Raw genomic sequence first — 25,532 nt, 5'->3', positions numbered from 1 at the left:
GCTCATTGCCCGTGTGCTGCGCGCTGAACACGAGCTCTGGAGACGCTGGGATTTTTCCTGCTGGAAGCAGCAGCAGCAGCAGCAGGAGCTGGGTGCGGGGCTGTGGCCATAGCGAGAAACGTGCCCGGCTCGTTCCGGGCCCCGCAGCGGATTCCTTCGGCTCCCGGCGGGGCCCGAGGGAGCTCGGAGGGCGGAACAGGCCCCGAGCGGAGGCCGAGATGGAAGCCAGGGGCACGGGCAGGGCTCGGGGTTACCTGGGAACCGCGGCCGCAGCGCCCGCGGCGCTGCTGTTCCAGCTTCAGTTGCGTGGAGACCGCGATCCTCGGTGGGTGTGCGCAGCCTGGCCACGGGCACACGGCTCCACTGGGCCATTCGCCAGGGGAATTGTTCACAGGGAATGGGGCTGTGCGGGGCAATTCCTGCTGCTTTGCTCTCACAGCGAGTCCCGAGTTCGCGGTGCTTTGCTTTCTGCCAGGGAGTCCCCAATTCGCGGTGCTTTGGTCTCACAGGGAGTCCCGAATTTTGTTTGAAGTTAAAGATTGACTAAAGTTGTACTTTTGGGTTTTGTCACAGCTCTGCCATGAATTGGGTTGTGGATTTTCAGATGTGTTGTGTTCCTTTGCATCCCCTGCACTCATCTGGTCCAAGGCCTCAGGCACGGCTCTGGGGGCTCGCTGCAGGTCTTGGCTGGGTTGTGACACCCCCTCAGCTGCTCCTCATGGCAATGTCCCCTGGATGTGGCCTTCTTGTGGGGGGAGGTTTTAGAGCTGAGCCACTTTGTGGGAGGGAGGATGGGTGTCCACTGCCTCTTACATTGGGGATGTGGCACAGCCACAAAATTTCCTCCTTGCCCCTCTGTTGATGGGAGGTTTGTGTGCAAACCTGGCCTCAGCAGATGAGTCTGTGCCTGTGACTTCCCCACCCTGAAGCCAGACAGAGCTGATTCTCAGGACAGCTGCTGCCTTTGGCTTTGGTGTGGATACATTTCTCTCCCTCAGTGTTGATTACTTCTGCCCAGACCTGAGATGATAGGACAATAGTGCCACCTTTATTTTCTCTCAAGTTCCCTTAGGTGGCTTAACTCACAGTCCAAAGTTCCAGTCAGCAGGCATTTTCAGGGAAGGGTGGGCTTTGGTGGGCACAGGGCAAAAAATCCTTTAGAACAAGATTTAAGCCATGAGCCATAACATTCCAGTCTCTCACACATCCTGTGAGGAGCAGCTGAGAGAGCAAGGGGTGTTTAGCCTAAAGAAAAAGAGGTCCATTCTAGCTATTTTTAAATAATATCAATATTTAAAATAATAATAATAATAATAATAGTAATAATATTAGTAATAATAGTAATAATAATAGCAGTAGTATATTGAATCTTATAATATTAAAGCTACAGCTTTTACAGTCTGTTCTAACTATTATTAATGGTATTCAGATTTTTAGCTCCAGGTTTCAGTGTGATTCATTTTTGAATTGCACAACATAGCCATGTAGTTCAACTAGAGGCCTAACAATCCTGGCTACTCACACCAAACAAGCACTTGGCTACTTTTAAATACTATAAATTTTTTAGCACCAGTATATCTCTTGACTCTGCTGTGAATTGGATTCTGGATTTTCAGAGTTCCATTCTTGCTCCTTGCAGTTTTCTTGAGGCATTGTTGATCTTCTGCGACTTCCTCCTTTCAAGATGCCTTCTGGATTTCCAGAAAAGACAACGACACCTCCTGAGCTTTTGCTCAGGGCAAGACTGAAGTCTTTCAGTGTAAGTAGCCTCTGGGGCTGTGTTAAGGCTGGAAATGGCCCTGGTGTCCCTCCTCTCCCTGCCCCTGCTGTTGTCCAGCAGCACTGTGAGGCTGCAGAGCCCTCCCCAGCTCTCTGTGCCGTGCTCCTGTTGCTGGGGGCTGTCCTGGTGCACTTGGGAACACCGTGTGTTGCTCCAGGGACACTCCAGTGTCTTCCCTGGCTGTGCCACCGGGGCCAGGTGAAACCAATGTCCAGCTGGAGCCCTGAGCAGGCGCTTCTCTCCCTGCCCTTTGTCACAGCAATTCCTTCTGTCAGGCTGGGCACTCCCCTGTGCTGCTCTCACAAACCTGCCCTTGAGCACCTGGGCAGCTCCAGCTCTGCCCAAAGCCTGGAGAGACACGGCTGGTGCCAGCAGCAGAGGTTCCAGAGCAGCTGTTCTCTCTCATCTCCTGCGTGGGGCACAGATCCAGCCCTGCACACAGCACTGGAGTCAGGGCCACAAAGGTCCCTTGGCTGTCTGCAGCTCACTTGACTGAAGATGCCCTGCTGCTGAGGCTCTGTCAAGGAGATCCCTCTGTTTTCTTCTGTGGAGGGCTGTGGGAGCCCAGACAGGGGAAGCAAATGCTGATTAACAGAGAGAACTAAAACCTGGACACTTTCCTGTGCCCCTCACTCTTGGTACCACTTTGCTTTCTTGCATCTCCTGGACTCACCCAGCAGCGCTATCTCCTCGCTGTGAGCTTTGAGTGTTGTGCAGGGATGGAATTAGGGAGTTCTGACAGCTCCTCCCCACTCTCTGAAAAGATCACTGCCTCAATCCAGTGAAACTAAAGAGGAAACAAATGCCCAGAGAGCAGAAATCCCCAAACGTGTCCCATCAAATCTTGGGGAAGCTGAGGGACACAGCCATGTGGTTGGAGTATGTGTATTCTGCTCTATTATTAATTTACTGGTGCTAATTATTTCAACAAGTAACTTAGAGAGCTTCCAGGACTGTCCTAGATGATGTGATCACCAATTAGTCACCAGTGCCACTTGTTCAAGAAAAGCCTTTCTGAACAAGCACATCTCTGATGCTTTTGCTGGGTTTTTTTTGCCTTTCAGCTGCTTCCCTCTAGATTCCCGAGAGAGAAGCTCAACAGGAATGAGGCCAGTGCTGGGGAGAGTAGTCTGCCCAGAATTGGCCCATTTCTACCCACGAGTGAGACTGGTCAGAAGGTAGCCTTTTCCTGCTCTTTTCCTTTCTGTCTGATGCAAAGTTTGAAGAGGGTGTGTGCTTGTGACAGGCTCGCCTCCAGCAAAATACCTCAGTGTCCAGGTGCTCTTGTCATTGCAAACTGCTGGTAGTGGTGGACTTGGAGTCCTGATGTGCACCAAGCCAACACAAATAACTTCTGCTGAAACTGCTGGGGTTTGCTGGAGTGGAGCTGCCATTGCTGAAACAATGGGGGGAAGGCTGGGGACACAAAGGCACAAATTTGCCATTTGCCATTCTCCTGCTGAAATAGCCGCCTCTTGCTTTGCTGTGGTCACCATCAAATGCTTGGGGTCATAGGATTCCCTCCACAGTGGCAGTGCTGGCCTTTGAAGGCCAAGGACCTGCAGGAATTACTGCAGATTTAACAAAAGTAATTGCATTAATGCTTTGGGTTGGAACAATGTGTTGGGAGCCTGAGAGATTCTGCAGGCTGCCAGGTGTACAGGGGACTCACCCTGGGCAGGGGGAATGGATGTGCTTTCTCTGGATCAGTGCCTACTTAGAGGTGTGTTTAAAGCTGCTTTTCCTGCAGGACTGGCTGGGTATATTGCACAATCCAGATGTGGTAGGTGGCCGAGGCGGGTGTTGAGCAGGAAATGGGCAGCAAGAGACAGTAACAAAGTGGTGAAGGATTGCCCTGGAGAGGGAGGTCAGGAACAGCTCAGAGAAGGGCACAAGTAAGGGACAGTGAGCTGCAGCCACTCCCTTCAGCAGTGCAGTCCCACAGGAGAGCTGCTGGTGTGTCTGGAGTGACAGCAGTGTGGCTGGAGAAGGCAGACAACAGGGGAGAGTTTTCTCAAAGCAATGTCTCTGCTCCAGAAGCATTTGCTGCTGTTGTGTCATTTCAGACATGCCTCTAGAATGGTATCAAATAAGATAGCAATAATAGACTACAAGAAAGCACCCATTTAAAGCTCAGGGAAAAAGGAGATACTAACTCTACTCTTACCCAAGTTACTGAGAAAAGAACTGACCCTTATCCTCATTCAGCACTCACCTCATTTGTCTTTTTCCTAATTTCTGTGTTATTTTTGCATTTACCTCTGTTAGGAACACACTAACTTTTAAATACAATTAAAGGGGACAAAGTTGTTGAAGCAAAAGAAAACTGTTCATTAGTGACAATTCAGCTGAGCTGGGTGTCTCCCTGCCTGAGAGCTGAGCACACACACACCCTCCACCAAAATGGCTTTTTTTATACCCTTTTATATGGCTTTTTTTATACCCTTTATACCCTTTTATATGGCTCCTTTTATACCCTGCTCTGTGTGGCCCAGCAGCTCTTGAGCAGCTCAGAGCAGAGGTGGCTGAGCTACTGTTTCCCCAGTGTGGCCTGGGCAGACGTGCTCACCCAGAGTCTGTCCTTCACTGGGGATCAGAGTAAGAGTCTCCTTCATGAACATTCCTCCCAGCAGCTGAACCTCTCCCTGCTCTCTCTTGTCTCTCCAGTTGTTGCCAGTTCTCCCGAAACAGAGCTTGTTTCGTGTTTCCCCACCAGAGCTGGTGTTTCAGAACTTCGTGGCTCATGAAGTCTCTGAAATGGAACTGTCTCTCACAAATGAGAGCAAGGTAAGTGCTGGGGCCTGGAGCTTTAACGCCGTGCTGGAAGAGGGGAGTGGTGTAATTCCCATGGTGTACAGCAAAGCAAGTTACCTGCTGCAGCACATCCAGAAGAAAATGTCTCAGCACCTTTGTTGTGCAGGATGGTGGAAATCTTGCTGTGCTGGGAATTCTCCCCTGAGTTTGGCTGTGCATTGATGGTATCTATCCCAAAGGATTTGCTTTCTCTTGAAAGCTCTGGATTGATAGGAATGTTGAGGGCTGTACAGTTCAAACCTGCTTTCATGCTTTGCCTTGGGTCTATACCACATCCTGTGTTTCCTTGGTTAATCTTGGTTCCTGGTAGGAATTTCTGCCTCTCTCAGCCTGTTTGACTCCCTTTGTGCAGCTCACAGTCAAAGCTCATGGGCTGAGTCTTCTCCACTTTCTGCTGGAATCACTTATCACTAATGGCATTGGTACTGCAGGAAATGTGTTGTGAAACAGCCCTGGAGTCAGACTGATGCAGCAGAAGCAGTGGGAGGCCTTTAGGTGCCACTTCAGGCTCCTGCTAAGCTTCATCCAGCTCTGCTCAGGTTTTCCAAAAGCAACGTGGTGCTCTGCTTTCCCTTTGGAGAACCACAGCACATCCAAAGCCATGTGCTCCTGGAGGATTTCACCTTCACTTGAGGCAATTGTGATTATTTTGCAGTTTCCCAAGAGAGTTGAGAGGGGAAGAAGTTGAGAGATGTCAGCAGTTGTGTTCCACTGTAAAGAGGAAAATTGAAGCCATTTGAATTTCAGTCAGGGAAACATTTCCTCAAATGTGGCTTGTGCCAAGAGTGGACTGGTGGGAAGAGCCAGGAGGGTCAAAATCATCTGGTTTAGACTTTTTGAGAGCATTTTGGTGCTCAGGGGTTGATATCTATGTGCTAGAAAATGCATGTTTGCTGTGTCTGTGTATCCCAGAGGGCAGAACCTGGCCTGCTGGCTGAGGGCAGGAATGCCCAGCAGCCCAGCTCACCTGCACAGGCAGCAAGAGCCCCTGGGGAGCCAAGATTGCTTTAATGCTGGAATGTGAGTCAACACTGGTCATGTTTGTCCAGGCAGAAAATGCCTTTGAAGCCCACAGTCAATAGGCACATCCTGTCTGTATTTCCATCACTTTTGGCAAAGTGATTGCTGTCATGGCTTTAGGATTCTTCCTTGCTGCTTTAGTTGCTCATTTAAATTCTCTTTTGCCATCTCCATGTTTTAGGGATTGTCTTGCTGTGTTCCTTCTTTGCCTTTTCAGGTTTGCTTTTATTCCCAGTGAGGCCACAGTGTTTGGTCTCCTCTCTTGCTGGTCTGTTTGCCTGACTGTACCCCCAGACCTGCCCTACCCACACCTGATCTGCTAGAAGGGAATTTCTTCCTTCCCCCAGGATAATGTGCTGCTTTGCTTTCAGGTAGCACATCCCCTGTCTGGAACACCACTGCATGGCTGTGTGCAGGCAGAAGCCAGCAGGTTTTTGGCCTTGTTGAATATGCAGATGACTTGGTGCAGGTGCTCTGTCTCCATCCTGCTGGTGCTGACCTGCTGGGCCCTTCCTTCCCACCGGGCACTGCCCTACTGCCCCTGGCCAAAATGAGCCAGACAGAAGGGATTCAAGTTCACCCTTGTGAATGATGTGCCTGTACCTCCACAGCTGAAAGTGCTCTGGAAAAGGGATCAAGGAAGGATGTCACCAGGGCACGGACAGGTCTCCTCTCCACCTGTTTCCACAAGTGGCAAAATCATTGTTTCATGTCTTCCCTGCAGTGTGTTCAGCTGGTGCAGGTCTCCATGCAGAGCTCACCTTGTTTCAGGCTGGTGTGCCCCAACGAGGCGTACCGTGCTGTGCCGCGAGGTGCGACTGCCCGTGTGCGCATTCAGTTCACCCCCAACGAGAGCAAGGTGAGACTGGAGGAGCCAAAACACACAATTATCTCCAAAGCCACTGTTTTCCCTGCACTCTGGGATAGCCCATTCCATGCTGTCAGCTTGGCTCCAGGCTGGGGGCAGGCAGCCTGCAGCCAGGCTCACCTTGGCACGTGCTGCCAGGGGCTGCAGCCAGGCCTGACAGGCCCTGCTTCCCTCCCTGCACATTCCTGAGCATTCCCAAGGGAAGATGCACAGGGAACAGGATGAAAATGACAGGGGGGTGTTGAGAGATGTTTGGCCATCTCTAGGTACAATGGAAGGGTTTCATTATTATGGAAAACACTGGAGGAATGAAGAGCTCAGAGAGCTTTCCTCCTTCCTGACTGGCAACAGCTTCCCTGCCTCACCCTGGGCTGGAGCAAAGTGGTGATTTCTGCCCCCTCTGTTGTCCAGCCTTGCAGCTGGGCTGTCCCACAGCACAAGTGACCAAGGTACAGCTGCAAGGCCAGGGCAGAGGCTGTGCTGTGCCCGTGAGCCCAGCCTGGCACAGGCACACTGAGCTCTAGGTGCCCTTAGCAGGAGCTTGGTGAGCTGCAGGGGACTTGGACACCTGCTGAAAGAGCTGGTGTAGGGCAGGTACAACCTGCAGGCAGAGCTGTGAGCCCAGAGCCTGTGGCAGTGACACTGCTGTGGCTCTGTCTTCATGCCTGTCACTGTGGCTGCTCTGTCAGCTGGCACCCATTCCGTGCCAAACGTGCTTTGGTGGGGAGATTTGAGCAGCAGTGCCGAGGCCCTGGAGCTCTGATCTCAGTGCTGGGATCTGGAGATTTGTTCATACAGAAGGGTTTAGCACATGGCATGGAAGGGAGGAAGGGAAACAAACAACATCCAACAGCATCCTGCTACCTCTTAGCTCTGTTCTTCTCCTGACTTGCTTGGAGAGGCAAAGTTAGAGGGGAGTTGTGAGCCAACTGATGTTTCTACACTAGACCAGAGGTGCAGGATCTTTTTGGGTGCAGCTGTTTTCTCACCTTCCTTTCCTTTTGCTGCTTCGAGTCAGTTTAACACTTTGTCCTATTCTCAAACAGCAGGAATACAGGAACATAAAGAGGAATGGCCTGTGTTGTTCCCTAGCTCCATGTTCCTTAGAAGGGACTTGGAAATTATTTAACATCATTAAAATTTAGAGTAAAAGTTGTGGCCTAGGGCAGTTCTCTGTATGACCCTAATGACATGAGAGCTTAATGCCACTGAGATAGGTTTTGCAAAGTGCACTGGTGCCTTTAATAATAATAATATTGGTAGAACTTAGTGTTCATTTTGGGGTGGAATAGAATAGAATTAGAATTAGAATTAGAATTAGAATTAGGATAGAATAGAATAGAATAGAATAGAATAGAATAGAATAGAATAGAATAGAATAGAATAGAATAGAATAGAATAGAATAGAATAGAATAGAATAGAATAGAATAGAATAGAATAGAATAGAATAGAATAGAATAGAATAGAATAGAATAGAATAGAATAGATGCCCTTGAAGGGTTCTAGGACATTGTTTTCTTCTGCCATGGGAATGGCACTAAATGCCCTATGCTGAGCTTGTTTCTTTTCCTGCAGGATTATTCCCATGAGCTTGTCTGCATGACTAAAACAGAAAGGATAGTTGTGCCAATCCGGGCCATTGCTGCCCGAGCTATCCTGAACATCCCAGACCAGCTGAACTTCTCGGAGTGTCCAGTCAAGAGCAGCACCAAGAGGACTCTGCTGCTTCGAAACACTGGCAGCCTGGAGGCTCATTACTACATCAGCACCCAGAGGTGAGGCAGCTCCCCTGTCCTTGTGCAAACACCTTTGGGTGATAAAAGGCTTGGGAAAGAGCAACAAAAGGAAGCTGAGCATCAGGGCTGCACTGCAGCTCTGGCTGGAAGTGAGCAGGATGGATGGCATCTGCTCTTGCTTTCAGTGCTCTTAGCAGGATGCAGCCTTTGAGCTTTCTCTGTGCCACATTTCCTGGAGGGTGCTGGAACATGTGAGGAGCTGGCTTGCACCCTCCTGAGCACAAGCAGCTTCTGAAATGGTTCCCACTGTCAGCCAAATAGCCCCATTCTCTGGGAGGCCACAGGCACGTGGCTGCCCAGTGCTCCTCTCATGAGATGCCCTGCTAATGGTGCTTCATTTAGCTGGGGTTGGATCCTTCAGATTGTAAATGGCATCCTCCCTTTGGGTCTTGTTTCCATGTCTCTGTATTGCTCCAATCTGCATTTACACTCTTGCAGAGTTTTGATTGCTGCTTTTCTTAGAGCAGCTTTCATTGAAATGCTGATAAAATGTGCCCTTTATAGGCTAAATCGGGATATTTTCAAGGAAAAATAAACCAAAGAGCCACGCTGCAAATTCAACAGTAATTATTTCTTGGTCTTCAAGGAAAAGTTCCTTCTCACTGTCTGATTCCTAGGCTGTAATCTCACAGGACAGGTAGTGCCCTAACATTTGCATCTCTTGAGATGAGGTTGATAGGCAGCAGGACAAGAGAAATTGCTGAGGCAGTCAGTGTCAAGTTGTGCATGCAGACAGCTCTTAATCCTCTCTGTGGTTTCCCAAACCATTCTCTGATGGGATTGCTGGCAGTGGGATCCTTGGGTCTCATTGCAGAGAGCTGGATGCAGAGTATGGGGGAGGTGAGGTCATTTTATCCCACAGGATCTCCTGAGGTCTGTATCTCCTCAGAAGTGGGTCAGCAGCTGTTTCTGATCCTGTTTTGTCTCTTTTCTGTTGCCTGTGGTTTCTTTGCTCCCTGCTTGCCCAAGGGAGGTGAAGTGACCTGCACTGCAGAAGGAATATCATCCCCAGATGTCCCCTGAGTCCTGATCTCTCTCTTTGTGTTGCAGTCCTTTCTCCGTGGTTCCGGCCATGGGAGCTCTGGGTGCTGGTGACAGCGTGCAGGTGACAGTGGGATTTCACCCACTGACCACTGGTGCCCATTTTGGGTCCATGGTAGTGAGCTACAACACAGGTGAGTGCTGGGCACTGCACGGGGCACAGGACACTTCTCCACCACCACTCCCTGTTGTCCCAGCCCCCTCAATTCCCTCTAGATGTGCCTCCCCTGTTCCAGCTTTACCCCAAAGAAAACTGAGAACCAGTTGGTGTTTAGGGGGCTGATAAAGTGGATCCCCTCTAACAGGACTAAGATTTTTGGGCTCCTGTTTTGCTGAGAGTTGCTGAGTGGAGGAAGGAGGAGCCCTGATTCTCCACTGCCTTGTGGCTATGCCTGGGTGAAGTTTTGTTTTATTCTGGCCAGTGCTGTGTGTGAGGTGTGAGGTCTCCATCAGACTCTCTCCAATGCAGTGTATTTCTTGCACACCTCTGTCCCATAGGCTGCTGCTCCACTGGCTTGTCACAGACCCTTTTACTGTGTTGCCCTCTACACATACATATAGTTTCTGTCTAATAACATTTTCAAATCCTCAAGTACTTTTTGTTGGCAAGTCAAGACAATTTTTTCCTTGTCCCCATTTCCCAGGCCATTCATGCTGTTGCAGACCTCTCACATCTATCTCCCATTTGATTTCTAGACTGAGGAATCCCATTCAGTCTTCATGTAGAAGCTGCTCTGTACTTACTGATCTTTCCTTGGTCCCTTTTTTATTCAATTTGAAATGCTCCAGCTTGGTTTTTGAGATCAGAACAATATCAAATATTTCAAGACTGATGTGGCTGTGTGTTTGGACAGGGAGATGATGATGATGATTTTCATGGTGTTCATTTTGTAGTGGTTTGTCATATTGCAGAGCCAGGCTGGTTGTGTTTCCTCACCTGGGTCCCCTCCTGCTCTGGGCTTCACCCCACTTGTTCCTCTGGGCCTCCTTTTTCTGCTCACATGCCCCCAGGTGTATTTGCTTGTCAGCAACAAAGGATCCAAGGGATCAGGAGAGACAGGAATCTCATGGGATGCCCAGGGAAAACCCCAGGCAAGCCAGGACTGAACAGGGCTCCTCAGCATCACCTGAAGGACTTGGATGCAGAAATCCTGGTGATCTGAGTGGGTCACCTGAGCACACCTGACAAACCTCACTGTACCTTGGGGCCCAATCTCCACAAACACACTCCAAAATCAGCTGTTTTAGGAGGTGCCCAGGACACCCTCACGCTGCACACACAGAGCTGTCAGGATGTTATAAATGTGCTGACCCATAGAACTGCAAATACAGCTAAAAGCTGTGACCCTTTCTTCTGTGACCTGTGATTTGCTCTGTTCCTTGGGCTTTCATCAGCAACTGAGCTGAGCAAAGGCTCCCCTTTGCTTTGTTCCAGGTGAAGAAATGATCCACACAAACCTTCAGGGAGAAGCTGTAGATGTCAGCATCGGGTTGAGGACGTATTCCGTGGAGCTGAAGAAGACTTTCATCACCACATCAAGCCACACAACCATGTTCATCGAGAACAGGAGTAACATCAGAGCCCAGTTCCAGTGGAAGACTTTTCCTACTGAGGAAGATGAGAATGAAGAGAAGAGGAGGTTGGTTTGCAAGATGCATTTCAGTGAGATACATGGCCCAAGACTAAAACTAACGTAGGGCCTCAGGAGGGTGTTGGTGCTTTTGAATGGCTCAGGCCAAGTGAACCATCCCTGGCATCAGGGTGTGTGTCCCTGGGCTTCAGGAGCCCAGCACTTGACATTCCAGTTCCATTTATACCCCAACCAGGGATGGCATTTTGGGAAGGAAAGGTTGATGGCAATGACTAGCTTTCCTCAACTTCTAATTGGGCCTTTGCTTCTCTAATCTTCTTCCTACATGACCTGGCAACATCCTTAAACATTTCCTGAGTTGCCAGCCCCTCTTTCCAAAGGTGATGCACCCTCTTTTTTCCCTTAGTTTGTTCAAAAGCTCCTTTCCCATCCAGGCTGGTTGTCTTCCCTGCCAGCTCATCTTTCAGCACACAGAGACAGTCTGTTCCTGTGCCTTCAAGAATTCTTTCTTGGAATATGTCCATCCTTCCTGGACACGTTTGTTTTTAAGGGCTCTATCCCAAGGTACTTCCCATATCAGTCTCTTGAACAGGCCCAAGTCTGCCCTCCAGAAGTCCAGAGTGGAAGTTTTGTTGATGCCCCTCCTTGTTTCACTGAATATTGAGAACTCTGGTATTTCATCACAGTCACTGGACCCCAGACAGTGGTGGACAGATGAAGTTAATTCAGTTATTAAGGAATCTCCTGGTGATATCCTGGGCCCCAGGGAGGCAGCAGACTTCCTTGTGGAATGGATCCAGTCGATACACAGGCCCTCAGTTCCCCTTAGAAGGGAGTTGCCCACTACCACTACTCTTCTTTTCTTCATCTGTCTGACAAAGTGCAACTGGGGAGACTCTCCAGACAGAATTTTTTCTTTAGTGTCATCTGCCTGACCCTCTGGATCCAGGGCCTCATAACTATTCTGTCAGGGCACCTGGGCAGGTGCTGGGGGTCAGGATGGATCATACTACAGGATTCTACTACCATGCACTGGGATGGGATCCGAAAAGCTCTGGATCATGAAAAGGTCTCTCCAGGAGTTTGCTGTCTCCCTCCTGCACAACAAAGTCCCTTCCCTTCTCAGGGCCTCTGTTTTCATGCATATAAAACCTTGAATACCATTGAAGGGATGCAGTGCCTGAATTCATCCATTTCCTTTGGAAGTGCTCTGGGATGCTCTTGAGGAAGGCAGAGCAGGGAACAGGGCAGGTCCCAAACAGAATAAACAAAGAGTGATGCTGGTACCACAGAGCTGTGACCCAGCTTCATCTCCCCTTCCCAGGGAAGTCCTGCTCCATGATCTTTATCTGCCTCCCCTGAGCATCTCAGTGGTAGGAAAAGCCAGCTGAGGTGGCTGCTGGATTCTCCCTCAGTTTTGGCAGAGGCTTTGAGGCTGGAGGTTCTCTTAAGGGATGCTGGCTTTCCAAAGCTCTCCTGTGTTTGCAAGTGTGCAGTAAAACTACCTGTTGTACCAGTGAACAAGTTATGCTCTGATCCACCTGGGACTCCATGGCTTGGGGTCAGCCCTTGCTGGGGAGCTGCTGCTGCTCCTCCCCAAGTGCTTTGCTCTCCTGCACTTCCACTTCTCTCTGCAAATATCGGGCTTATTGAGCCCTCTGCTGGCTCTGTCTGTCCCTGTGGCTGCAGGCAGTGTTACCTGCTGCGATCACCGAGAGAGGCCTGCGTGGACAACACGACGGAAGAGAGAAGAAGAGCGAAGAAGAAGGGTTCCTGTGAAGATCGCCGCGCCATCCTGAAGAGCAGCGTCCGGGAGAAGATGATGAAGCTGAAAGAAGACCCCATGCTATTCTCCAGTGATGCTTTTTCCCTTGAGCCACTGGTAAGTGATAGCTGAGAGCCTCACTTTCTTCCTCTTCCTCCTCCTCTAACACTCTAACTCGAACTCTTCCTTTTTCCCTTCCCCTTCCTCCTCCTCCTCTTCTGTTTATGCAAGCAAACCCCCACGTTCTCCCATCAACCAGAGCCCTGATTCTGAGGATTGGCATTGTGAGAGGTGATGAATGCCTGGTGTCTGCACAGTGCAAAATCCCTTCTCATCTTGAGTAAACCCTAGAATAATCCCAACCCCTGCTTTCTTTCCAGACAGGTTAAACTAAGATTTTTATTTCCAAGGAAGGGGATCATGTTCTCTTCTTGTCAAGTGCACCAGTGCACAGAGGCAGTTACATCCTGCAGCTGACAGCAGCATGATGTGACCAACAGCTTGTGTCAGAGCAGTGGGAATGTTGTGGAGAGTGGGAGCTGATCAGCTGAACATGAAGAGTTTCCAGTGGTGTATTGAGCTGGGTTTGGAGCGTTTCCTTGGGCTCCTTGTGTTGTTCACTCATCATTGATGCTCTGAATAAAGGCTTGCAGGACTGTGGTTGTAAAGGAGAAATGGGAAGTTTGAAGAGAAATGTTTTGCTGTCTCTTTCTGTTGCAGGAGGGAGAGATCGAGCCAAACAGTTCAGTCCAAATCAAGGTGACCTTTAAACCCCTAAAGGCCCGAGAGTATCGAAGTGTGGCCTACTGCAACATCTCAGGTACAGCTCCTTTCCCCTGCTTCTCTCACCCCCACTGAAGCCATGGTGCAAGCCTGAGCCCTCTGGGCTCCCCTGGAACTGCTGGGAAGAGTCCCTGGGCAGCAGGGCAGTGCTGGCACATCCCACTGCCCCTGCAGCTTCCAGGGAGTCTCCTGTGCAAGGCCAGGGTCAGAATCCTGGGTCTGGGTTACTGATCCCAGAACAACCCAGGCAGTGCAGGGAGAAGTTTTCATGGCACGGCTTTGCCAGCATTTCCTCAAAGGAAAATCAGAGTCAAAGAGCTGCAGAACAGAACAGCTCTAGAGAACAAGCACCAAGCCCCTCTAGAGCACTGACCTCCAGGATGGGTCCATTTGCATGGCTCCATCATCAGGCAGCAGGAGCTGAGTTAGAAATGTGCTCCCTGAGCCTGGATCACCTCCCACTGCCCACACACCACCAGACCAGAGGTGGCTGAGCCCCACTGAGCCCAGGGTCTTTGTAGAGGGACCACCCTTGGCCAGCACCTGCTTCTCTCCCTGTGTGGGAATTGGCACCTTGCAGCTCTCAGTCTGTGCAGATAGAACACAATGCTGAGTGTCAGAAGTTGAGGATTTTGGCAACAAAGTCTTGTGCTACTGGGCCAGGTAGTTTGGCAATTGCTGCCCAGCAATTTGCCAGGTACAATTGCCAAACTCTTGATGAGCTTTGTGCCTTCACTGAATGGATTTGAAAGCTCCTCTAGGTGCATGGGAAGGAAACCATAGAATCATGGTATGTTAGGGATGGAATGGACCTTAAAGATCGTCCAGTCCCAAGACCCCTGCCCTGGGCAGGGACACCTCCCACTAGAGCAGGTAGCTCCAAGCCCCAAGCAGCCTGGCTTTGAACACTTTCAGGGCTGGAACCTCCACAACTCCCCTGGGGAGCCTGCTCCAGTGTCTCACCACCCTCACAGTAAAAAATTTCTTCCTAATAGCTCACCTAAATTTCCCTTCTTTCCACTGATACCCATTACTCCTTGGGCTGTCACTACAGGACACCAGAGATGTTTTAAACTCAGCAAACTGGTGGCTAAAATTGGAAACCAGCCCAAGGAATGGGTTAGAAATTGGAAGTCAGCCCCAAGGGATATCTCCTGAGGGAAGAGAAGGGTCCATATCTTCTCTTGCAGTATCAGGAGCTGGTTTTATCCAGCTCAGAGTCAGGGGCTAGCATTCAGGCAGGCTGGAAAATAGAGTGTAACAGTGGGAATTATTGTACTGAAATGAGCATCTCTCCCCAGGCCGTGGGAGCAGGCTGCCCCTGCACCTCAGAGGGGAAGGCCAAGGACCCGTGGTTGAATTCAGCCGTCAAATGCTGAAACTTGGGAACATTTCTGTCAACACCTCCCACGTCTATGAGGTGAGCAGCAGGGGTTGGGATGGATCCTGATGGCTCCTGAGGCAGCAGCAAGCCTGGTGGACCTGTGGAATTCCTGGCAACATGGGCAGTTGTGGGCAGGGAATATTGGATGTACTGGTCAGATCTGGTGGGGTCAGGAAGGTGTGTCTGCTGTTCATGAAGCCCCAGTCCCTTGGCAATGCCAATTTTTGGCAGCTTTCCTTGGGGATCAGCTCAGAAGCTTCCTGAAAAACAACCCCTTGGCATATGAAACCCAGACTGGGTCAAAAAGCTGCACGTTCAGAGGCTTTTGTGGCAGCACCAGACACAAAGGCACCTTTGCATTGGACTGTTCAGAAGCAGCTGGAACAAACTGGCTGTGTTGAGCTTCAGTACCCTGCAAACAATTCTCAGTTGAGTGTCTCCTGCTTATTCCTGGGAGTCACAGGAAAGCCATCCAGCCTCCTGGCTCACTGCTGGCCCTTGCAAAGGGCTTGGGATTCTTTCCTTTGCTGACCCCTCCCTCACCACACTCCAGCCTTGGTGCATCTCTGACTCTAGAAAAAGAAAAGTGTTCCTGGGAATAAAGCTAAGGATCTTTCTACCTATTTGCCTCCCCCTCAAAATAGTGTCAGGTTTGCAAAAAAAAATAGAGAGCAACTGAAAGAGGGAGAAAATAAGGCACTGCATCATGCCAGACTCTTTCAAAAGCTTGGCTGTGGAAAGGAAAAACACACTGGGTTTTTTTACCAAAAGATGGTGCTGTCTCTATATTTGATGGTGATGCCTCGTTATCAATGTGTTGTTCTCATGATTTGGGAAAAGGTGAATGAGTAGATGGTCCTGTTGGAGCTGTGCTAAGTGGGGCAGTGGCAGCTCTCTGCTGATTGACTACGCAGCTGCCCCACGTTGCTCTCAGGGCCAGCTCTGAATGAGCTTGGTGATGCTGGCCAGAGCTGGACTGCTCTGTGTCCATGGGATAAGCCCAGGGTGACTGTGGTTATGTGCAGTTACTGCTGCTTTGCATGAAAACCCAAAGGCAGAACTTGTCCTGTTGTATTTTTTCACTTCTGCCTTTCAGCAGCACAAAGCATCTTCTGACTTTTCTGGCTGGGAATTGCATCATTAGAAAATAACTGACAAGAAGGGAAGATTCCACATGAATTTCCATTTTGCTTTCTTGCTGCTGCAGGTGAAACTGATGAACCGAGGAGCTATAGATGCTCCCTTCACCTATATCCCTTCAGCCACAAACGTGGGCTGCTGCTTCAAGTTTGCACCCGAGGAGGGCGTCATTGCAGCAGGTGGGATCCGGACGATTCACATCTCCTTCAATGCCACCGTACTGGGGAGCTTTGAGGAACAATTCCAGTTCCGTGTGGCTGCATCTCCTACGCCTGTGACCCTGACAGTCTGGTAAGGACTCTGGGAGCTTGCTGGGCACATCTGTAGCTGTCTCTGGCACATCCCCCACCTCCCTCATTTTGGGGTCGAGCAGAGGAAAGAGGAGTTTCCCGAGGTCTTAATCTCTGCTCTGATCCTGGCACTGCCCCAGTGTAGGGTGCCCGGGGGCTGGAATGACTCCTCCCTGCAGGGATCTCCCTCTGCCTTGGGCCATGGCAGGCAGTGGGATGGAGCAGCTTTGGGCAGTAGCTGCTCTGGGCTGTCCCAGCTGAACACCCAGCAAAGCTCCCAGGGCTTTGGAGATGGGGCAGCCTGGGTGATTCTGCACCAGCAGCAGTGTTTTTAAAAACTTGTGCTCATAATCCATCCCAAATGGGCAGCAGCAGCCTCACCTCACCTGTCATGGCCATGCTGTGGGGGACAAGCTGTGCTCCCAAGTCCTGTGCAGAGAGTGCTCCAGTCCCTCCTTTCCACAGCCAGGAAAGGGCTGGGAGACAGGAACTGTGCAGCAGGAATGTGCCAAGGACATGGGCATCATCCCATGGGCTGGTGCCATTGCAAGAGATAATCCTGGCCCAGCAAAGGGAGAAGGGGTGATAATGGGGGAGGCAGAGCTCAGTCCTCAGTTCCACAGCAGCATGAGGGCTTGTCCCTGCTAGCCTGAGCCATGTGCTGGTAGGATAACGTCGTGCAAGCAGGAAAGCTGATGCTGGCTGCTCTGGAGCTTTGGAGCTAGGCTGCTGCTGTTGGGAGGCACTGGATCAAGGCAGTAAAGAAATGAATGCATCCTGCACTTGATTATACCAGTGAGATAAGGGAGATGGATCAAAAAAGAATAAGAAAATTATGACTTAGCAAGAGGAAAGTGGTGAGTAGGTCTTCCCGTAGTGGAGAAACAATTATGCTGGCTTTGTTTTTGGAGGAAAAGTGCTGCTCTTTTATTTTGGAAATCAAGAGGGAACCTTTCACCATCAATTGATTCTCCTCTGTCTCCCCCCAAACTGGTCCTGGGATATTATTGCATAAGCAGCTTTCTCCTTGGGCAAGGGCAGGTGTCTCTTGTAGAGATGTGTAGAGCAGAGCCAGTGGCAGTCCTGGGAACACAAGAGAAGGCACAGTTCACTGGTCCTTGATTTTTAACCAAAAAGCAGAGTGGGCATTGATTGGTGTCAAGCACAAAATAAACTCGTGAGTGTTGTGCAGCTTCAAGTGCTGATTTCAGTGGATGTTGGTGACTTTTGGAGCCTGTCTGCTGGGTTCAAGGACAGGTGAGGTGGTGTGGTAGATTCAGGACACCCATGTTTGGTTGTTTAAACCATTGCCCTTGGCTGTGCCGGCTGCTGCACTGGTGACAAGCTGGTCCTTTCCTCTAGGATTCATCTGTCCACTGTGCAGAACTGTTGCTGCTCTTTTCAGAGGATGCTTGGGGCTCCCCTGGCTTCATGTCTCTAAACTCTGTCTGTAATGATTGTGTGGGTCAAAATCTCCTGAGAAAGCTCCTCCATGGGAACACCAGTTGGAGCTAAGAAGCAGCAAAGCAGGGAGCCTGTGGCTGGAAAGGCTGGTTACAGAAGTTTGTGGGGACTTTTATGTCCATCACATTACAGATGGGGAAACTGAGGCAATGGAGCCATGTCTGGGTGTGTGTTCAGGGTCCTTCATGGCACCACCAGCACCTGGGGGCTTTTCCTGCCTGCCCTGTGCACAAATCCCCACCAGTGGCTGTTGGCTGACAGCCACTTGGCTTCAGCTGCCTCCTGCCCACACGGACACTGTGCTGAGCACATGGTGCTGTGTTGATTGGAAACCCACGGTGCCCCTGGCACCAGGCTTTATGTCCCCGAGCCACGGCTGCCACAGGCTTTGTGAGTCCCTTTAACCGAGGCATTTCCTCCTGCTCTGTGCTCGTCATCGCAGGGGCTGTGTCACTGGACCTGCTTTACACTTCGACCTCCATGAGCTCCACTTCGGTGACATCTCCTTTGGTGAGTGTTCCCTGGGCTTGGGCACAGCGTGAGGGACCTGTGCGTTCCAAAATGAACCACTTGAACATAAAAACATCCATCACTCGTGTTCTGCCACAGCAGCCTCTTCAGGCTGTGAACTCCAGGGCTGCTGGTGCCTCAGGTAGCATTTTGCCATTGTGAGATCAAACAGAACCAAGGAATAGAAGCTCTGGGCTGTGCCTAAAGTTGTTTTTTCCCCCATCTGTGTTCAAATGACTCTTGGTGAGCAGGCCTGGGAGAAGTCTCCTCCCCACAGAGCTGGCCAGCCAAGCCAGATGTGCACTGCAGAGCAGTGGTGGCTGGTGTCCGGGCTCTGCAGGACATCCCCACCATGTGTGGCTGTATCTCTGCCTTTCCAGCATGGAAAGCAAATCTCAGAGCTAAAGTGGGGTAAACCCTTGCAGGCAGCAATCACAGTGAGCAGCATGGGTGTGATGGCCCCCTTTGTTGGTGAGGTGGGACATGGTTCCTAATCACTGCTCTCGAAGCAAGGCTCAGGTTTGCCTCCAGCTGAATGTGCTCTGAGCTGTCACCTGCTCGGTCTGTTTGGGCCAAACCAAGAGATGCCTTAAGGATGCTGCAGAGAGAAACTGCATTAGGGTGCTTTGCATCACGTTCTAGCTCCTGATTCCATCCTCACTTTCTTTTGCTGTAGCTTCTTCTCAATGACAACTCACTGTTTATACACCTTGCAAACAGAGGGAGCGTTGGCAGACTTAACAGGGAATTTTACAGCTTGAATTTTCAGAGTAAATGCTCGGTCTGGGTGCACAGTCATCAGGGAGAAATAACTGGTGCTGGTTTGGGGCAGGTGAGGGAGCTCTTCCCCATCAGAAAGAGACACTGCCAGTGTTTAGCAGGGCTAAGAGTGGGCATTTTCAAGTTTGAAGTTTGGAATCAGTGTCAAAGGGAACTGAGTGATGATTAATTCCTCATGTAGCTTCTCGGTGAGCTGTAGTTCAGATAGTAAAGAGCTAAACTCCAATCACCCTTTCGTCCTACCAGGGTATTCACACCAGGAGTCATGACACAATTGGTGCCTAAATGGATATTTGTGTCCTTTTCCCAGGCTTTCCCCGCACCATGACCTGTCGCCTCACTAACACCTCCCCGGTGGCCGTGACATTCAAGCTCCGCATGTCGGACGATGGCACGCAGCCTGCTGTCAGTAGCTTGGATCAGATATGCAAGGACAGTGACCCATCCTGGAGGAAGGGAATTCATTTCTATGTGGAGCCAAGGGAGTTTACAATGAATCCCAGCCAAGGGACCATCCTCCCCCAGGGACACCAGGATATCGAGGTATGGGAAGAGTCCAGCCACACACGCTTCAGCACCAGGGCTAAAGCTTCACTGGAGTGTGGGAGGGCTTTAGCTCTGCTGCCAGCTTTGAGGATCATGTGAGTGAGAGATCTGCACTGGCCTGAGGCCTCTGTTAGCTGGGTTACTCAGGATGTTCCTGAAGCAGCACTGTTTTCTTCCCAAAATCATACGCTGGGATCACATACTATATGGTAAACTACTGGAGCCATTCTTGTGTTTTTGAGAGCAGTTTCTTTGACTGCAAGTGGGCAGAGGAAGGATGAGGACAGAATGAGAGATGTCATTGTAGAAAGCAGTTTGCTTTTCTTCTTGGTCTCATGTCTCCTCTCCTGGGGAGCAGAATGATTTGTGTTCATTGCAGGGATCTCCAGTAGAGACAAAAAGCTCTGCAGCCATGAACTGCCCAGCACCTGCTGGGCCACATTTGCCCTCAGCTTCCTACTGTAAAGCTGAACTCATTCTGTCCAAGTCAGCAGATTTCATCTGCATTTGTGTCATTGTAGTCAGATGAAAAATTGACCCCTAATTTGAGTACAGTGGTGTGTAGAGCTTTAGCCTAATGTTTTCATGTAGCTGACCTATGCCCTAATAGCAAGGTGTGTTTAATAAATCTGGGATTGCCAGAAGGCTTTTGTTACTCTCAGAGACTGTGCTCTACACATGGATCAGCAGAATAATGAAATTAAAAAGTCCTCCCTTTCCTTACCATGAAAGAAGAACTGGAGAATAGCACATGTGGGTAATGAGCTTTTATAAGGAAGAATTTAGTGCTCTTCTCTTCCACCAGGTGACCCTGTGCTCCAACACGGTGATGGAATACTACCGGAAAATGCTGGTGGACCTGGTGGGCCTGGAGGGTGTTGGCAAGGAAGTGGCATCACTGATCATCACAGCCAGGTACCTGCACTTCCCTGGCCTCTCCTGGTTTTTGGTGCTTGAGCTGGAACACATTTCCCGAGGGCCTCCTCTCCTTCTTCCTGCAAGAGATGGAGCTGTGCTGGGTTGAGACCCCCCTGCTTTGGTTTGGGACACACCAAGCAGCCTGCTGAGAGTCAGGGTCTGGTTCTGTTCATGAGGGCACGTGACAGTGGGGAAGTGGCTCACAGCCAGAGTGGTGAGGGCAAGATCTTACAAGGGGAAAAGAGCCCTTGATGTGGCAAGTCAGCTCTAGTTTTTCTCCTTTCCTCTGCTTCCCATTTTGAGCTTTAATGTTTTCAGACTTAAACCAAAAGTTGTTCTTGCTGCAGCAGAATTCCATCCTGCCAGTTTCATGACAAGAGGGATGCAGTTCCCTGGTGCTGCTCCCTCTCTCAGGCAGAGCCATGCAGTGAGTGCCTGGGCTGCAGTTTTGTCAAGCAAGTGCAAATGGGGACAGTCAGTGCATGGAGCTGTGGAGTGAAGGACCGAGGGAGCTGTAGGAACTGGGAGGGGGTGATCACCCACTCTGTAGGGCAGGTGGTGTCCCATGCCCTCCAAAGCTGGGGCAAACAGCTGAGTTTTCAGGCAGGGCAACAGCCCCGTGGGAGAGAAGGGAGTCATTTTCACTGAGACCCTGGAGTCGTGTGTTCCTTGAGCCTTAGTGAGCACTGATCCTTGTTGGGAATGCTCCCCCAGAGCTCATGGATCACAGACACTGTTACAGGAGTCCTTGCAAGCCTTCTTGGGTAAAGGAGAGGCTGAGGCAGCTGTGGGACAAAGAAAGTGCTCTGCCTGGGGCACTTGGCAGCCTCTGGGTGCTGCCTCTCAGGGTTTGCCCCTCCTTGACAAGACCTGTTTGAGTGGGAAGGCTTTGAAGGCAATTTATCACTGTAGGGCTGTTAAATGTCTGTTTGACAGTGACAAATGGGTTATCTATCTTTGGGGGTAAATGTTCTCTGTTCTCTCAGTATCTCTGATTCCCTTGGGGTCATCTCTTTGCCCAGATGTCTGGTTCCTGAGCTGCAATTGTACCCCCAAATCATGCGCTGCAATCAGTGCCACCTGAAGGAGCCATACGAGAAGAAGTTCATCATCACCAATAAAACTGACCTTCCTGGCTGCTACGGGCTTATTCCCCAGGTTTGGCATTGCATCCACCTCCTCCTCTCAAATATTATTGAGGAGATTAGTAGGGGAAAAACGGGTTTGGATAAGACCTTGCTGGTTTCTGTTCAGTCTTATTCAGATCTGCTGAGAACAGGATCCTACCTGAATGTAAACTTTAGGAGGCAGTTTAACCTCCTGAGGAAACAGTTTATGTTCTAGTCTTCAGGGTGTTTTCTGGTGGGAGATCTTAGAGGGTTGTGAAAAGCTGCTGCACCCCCAGACACCAACAGCTGTGCTGGCAGCCTCCTTGCAGGACCCCCTGAGAATGCTAAGCCTGCAATTCTTGCATCTTATTTGGGCCTTTTACCTTTGTCCTGGGGATTTTGAAAAACATGTGTAAGTTGCTGTGGCAGTGGATGTTAAGGAGTTTAAAGTTGAATTTGGAGGTCCCTCTGAAGCTGCATTTGATTCTGTCCCTTCCAGAAACGCAAGGAGGACTCTCCTGTGTTGTACTCCAGCCCCAAACCCTGTGGCATTGTCCAGCCTCACAGCACTGCAGAGATTCCGGTTACAATCGAGGTGCAAACATTGGGCGATCATCGCACCAATGTTCTGATCGGCGTGTTTGGGGATGAAAGAAACCCACTGGTGAGTGCAAGGGGAGATGTGTGCCTTTGTGCAACTCCTCCTGGCAGGGTGCAGAGTGTGCAGGGATTCTTCTGGGGCCAATCATTTGTATTTTGAAAGTTTCTCTTACTTTAATCCTTTTTAATTTGGAGGTGAATATGTAATTTCTTATTTTTTTTCCCCCAAAAGCCCAGCATTTCAGCTGGAGAGCGGTTAAATAATAAATAATAACTAACTTGAGTAGAGTTGAGCTGTTTAAGCTTTTTTAGGTTTCCCTGTTGTGGTTTGTTTTGGCTTTTTTAAAAATCTTTCTTTCCTGCTTCTTCCTGGAACAGAGAGCAGAACTCCTGAGCTCTGGAGAGCTGGCAGAAATCTATGGAACTCCAAAGAAGATAGACTTTGGCATGATCCCACCGCTACAGCCGAGCTCACAAACTCTTACCCTCTTCAACAAAGGTCTTGTCCCTGTAGACTTCAGGATAAAGATTGTAAGTACCTGTGGGGCTGTTTTCCAGGGAATTGACTGGTAAGTAGCAGCCATGACTTTTTATGACTGGTTTTTATATGCAAGATTTCCATCTGGCCCATGTGGTGTGAGAGGTGGCAGGATACTCCAATATTCCATCTGAGCGAGGCAAGAGGAACCTGGCTCTGGAGTGGTTTTAGCTGGGGCCCTCGGTGAAATCAGGTGCAGAGATGTTGGAGCAGAAACGAGTCTGGATTGTGTTGACAGGTCCTCCCTTAACTTTATGGAAGGTCTTTAGATGTGTGTGTCACATTTTTGGAGCTCTGAGATCAAGAGAAACCTGTGGTCCTTTGCTCCCCAGAGAGCCTGGATTTCCCTATGGTTTCCCTGTTCCAGCTCCATTTGCTTTGTGCCAAACTGCTGTTTGTAGTGGAGAGCAGGGTGTGAGCTCTGTCCTCAGACTGCAATTGTCACACCTCCTGTGGCTCAAGCCAGTTGGGCTGTGCACACCAAGATGTGTGGGGGTTGTGCACCCCCCCAGCCTGGGATCTTTGTGCTGTTGAAGAGCATCTTTGGGGAGCAGCTGCAGAGAAAGGCTGTTTTAATATGTGGAGCTTGCACAGGGCAGAAGGAGCTGGGGCTGCTCCCCTGGCAGGGGAAGTTTTTCTTCATGCTGTATGTGGTGAACTTGTGGAGCTGCTTCAAACCTGATACTATGGCCTTGTTTTTGTTTGTGGATAAAGCATCAGGCCATGTGGGAGAGTCCAGCCACAGCCTCCTGGGCCAAGGAGGAGGGCTGTGAATTTGAACTTGCTGCTTTTCCAGCTGTTTGGGGGATAAATGCAACCTTCAAGTGAGGGGTTTTTTCCAGGGCAGCTTTCTCTAACTCCACAATGAAATTCTGCTTTCAGCCTTTGCAGGGAGCAGTGCACCTTGGCTGGGTGGGCCTGGCATGTAAATGATGGGTTTCACATGCTCGTAGCAGGGCTGGGCCTGCAGAGCTGTGTCTGTACAGCTGTGCTGGTGCAAGACCTTTCCTCCCTCCTCTGAGCAGCTTCCAGCTCTCTTGCCCAGTCCATGCAGTCCATGAGAAAGCAGATGACAAGAGTTCTTGGGAAGAGTGGGCCATGTGCACAGAGCACACATCATCCAGTTTCCTTTCTGCTTCTTGCTTTTCTGCTCTGCTATAACCATTTCGAGGTGGCTTTTCCAAAGCAGAGGGCACTGGGGCACCTCTCTACAGCTGATGGTCAGTGGGAAGTGAGGGCTTCAGTCCTTCAGGGGATCTTGAGAAGCACTGATGGCCCCTTGGGCAAGAACAGTTTGGTGTTGGAGTTGCAACTGGTATTGCAGTGATATTCTTCAGGATCTCAGCAGTGTCCTCCAGCTGTGTGGTTTCTGGAGTGGGATTTGAGCAGTCCTGGCTTCCTCTGGCCTTAAGCCTTTGTGAGAAGGCAGGAGAGAGAGAAAGCAGCTTTCCTTGGCACACACTCCAGAGCAAGAGTGGGGAAGGAACACTCTCCTGAGGATAAACATCCCTTGGGTTGGGCAGAACTGGGTTCATTAGGTGAGTCTGTTAAAGGAGAGGAAAATACAGGTTGGATGAGCTCTGCTGTTGCCTGAGACTGTAGCTCAAATTTAGGGAAATGAAGCCTTTATGATTTTTATCCTCCCCTCTTTAGTCTGTCCTTTTCTTACATCCCACAAGAGATGAAGGTGTATGGTTTCCATCCTAAATGCATCTTCTGCTTGTCTTACAGACTGATAAACCCCAGTGCTTTGTTCTTGAAACAGAAGAAGGAGTGATCCCCGCTAGGGGTGAGGTTCCTGTGACTGTCACAGCCATCCTGGATGACACTGGGCATTTTGCTGACTCCATCCAGCTCTTCATCAGGAACAGCTTTTGGTTCAGCTTCTTACTGAGGGCTATGGGCACTGGCACCACAATTGTCACAGACAAACCACTGGCCCCAGAGCTCAACTTGGGATACCAATTCAGGTAGGAGATCTCCCCACTCCCACCTCTCCTCCTGTCTCAACAAGGAGCAGTTTTGCTGTAGTCCTTCAGGCAAAATCTTCTTCAGTGTTCCAATCCCTGAGTCCTTCCCTGAAGGCAGAGATTCCTTCAGAAACATGTGGTGGCCAGTTGAGAGTTGTTAGATACCCTGAAAAGCCACTGAAAGGGAAACCAGTTGCTAAATGGCCACTGAATTGTCTTTAGTTGTAATACATTTATGTCCTCACTTGATCAAGCAGTGGTGTCACAGCTGCCCCAGAACAAAAGGTTCCCAAAAGGGCGCCCAGGTGAGGCGGTCCCTCCGTGGGGCTGAGGGACCAAGGGAAGATGGCCTCACACCCTTCCCTTCTGAAATGGCACTTCCCAGGCAAGCAGGGCCTGGGAACAGAGAGACAGGAGGGTACCAACCCCCCCAGGAAGGCAGGAGCCCACGGAGCAGTTCCAGGGCCAGATGGAAACTGCTGGTTTGTGTGGGGCCCGCACTGCCCCTGCCGCTTCCTCCTGCTGTTCCTGGGCCCTGCTGCTGCCCTGCTGTGCCCACGGCCTCGATGGCTTTTTTGCTGCCAGCAGAGTTTGCAAAGTTCACTTCAAAACAGTTTCTAATTGTTCTACAAACGGTAGAACTTCTAAAAGTTCTACAAATGGCTATCAGTGCAAAACCAAAGCTGCTGCCAAGGAGAGAGGCCCTGCTGCCCTGGTTTCCTCTCCTGGAGCAGGCAGATGATTTTTCCCAGCTTGCTGGGATCATGCAGAAGCTGCCTCTGAGCTGCCTTTTAGAAATGCCTGCAATCATACCCCACACACA

General features: G+C 50.2%; 1 protein-coding gene across 1 annotated transcript in view; it reads left to right on the top strand.

The window, feature by feature from the left end:
* Positions 1-218: 218 nt before the first annotated feature.
* Positions 219-25,532, top strand: part of LOC131582747 (hydrocephalus-inducing protein homolog) — a 53,740-nt gene continuing 28,426 nt past the window's right edge. The window contains exons 1-19 of the mRNA XM_058846215.1: positions 219-325; positions 2,859-2,958; positions 4,276-4,378; positions 4,497-4,567; positions 6,339-6,473; positions 8,059-8,258; positions 9,330-9,454; positions 10,756-10,960; positions 12,602-12,794; positions 13,398-13,497; positions 14,762-14,880; positions 16,052-16,275; positions 18,181-18,248; positions 19,339-19,571; positions 20,380-20,489; positions 21,515-21,650; positions 22,101-22,265; positions 22,580-22,732; positions 24,471-24,709. Coding sequence (XP_058702198.1) covers positions 219-325; positions 2,859-2,958; positions 4,276-4,378; positions 4,497-4,567; positions 6,339-6,473; positions 8,059-8,258; positions 9,330-9,454; positions 10,756-10,960; positions 12,602-12,794; positions 13,398-13,497; positions 14,762-14,880; positions 16,052-16,275; positions 18,181-18,248; positions 19,339-19,571; positions 20,380-20,489; positions 21,515-21,650; positions 22,101-22,265; positions 22,580-22,732; positions 24,471-24,709 — 2,786 coding nt within the window. The remainder of the gene's footprint in view (positions 326-2,858; positions 2,959-4,275; positions 4,379-4,496; positions 4,568-6,338; positions 6,474-8,058; positions 8,259-9,329; positions 9,455-10,755; positions 10,961-12,601; positions 12,795-13,397; positions 13,498-14,761; positions 14,881-16,051; positions 16,276-18,180; positions 18,249-19,338; positions 19,572-20,379; positions 20,490-21,514; positions 21,651-22,100; positions 22,266-22,579; positions 22,733-24,470; positions 24,710-25,532) is intronic.

This window comes from Poecile atricapillus, chromosome 10 (assembly GCF_030490865.1).
Source record: "Poecile atricapillus isolate bPoeAtr1 chromosome 10, bPoeAtr1.hap1, whole genome shotgun sequence".
NCBI classification, from domain to species: Eukaryota; Metazoa; Chordata; class Aves; order Passeriformes; family Paridae; genus Poecile; species Poecile atricapillus.
This window is presented reverse-complemented; position numbering and strand designations above follow the sequence as displayed.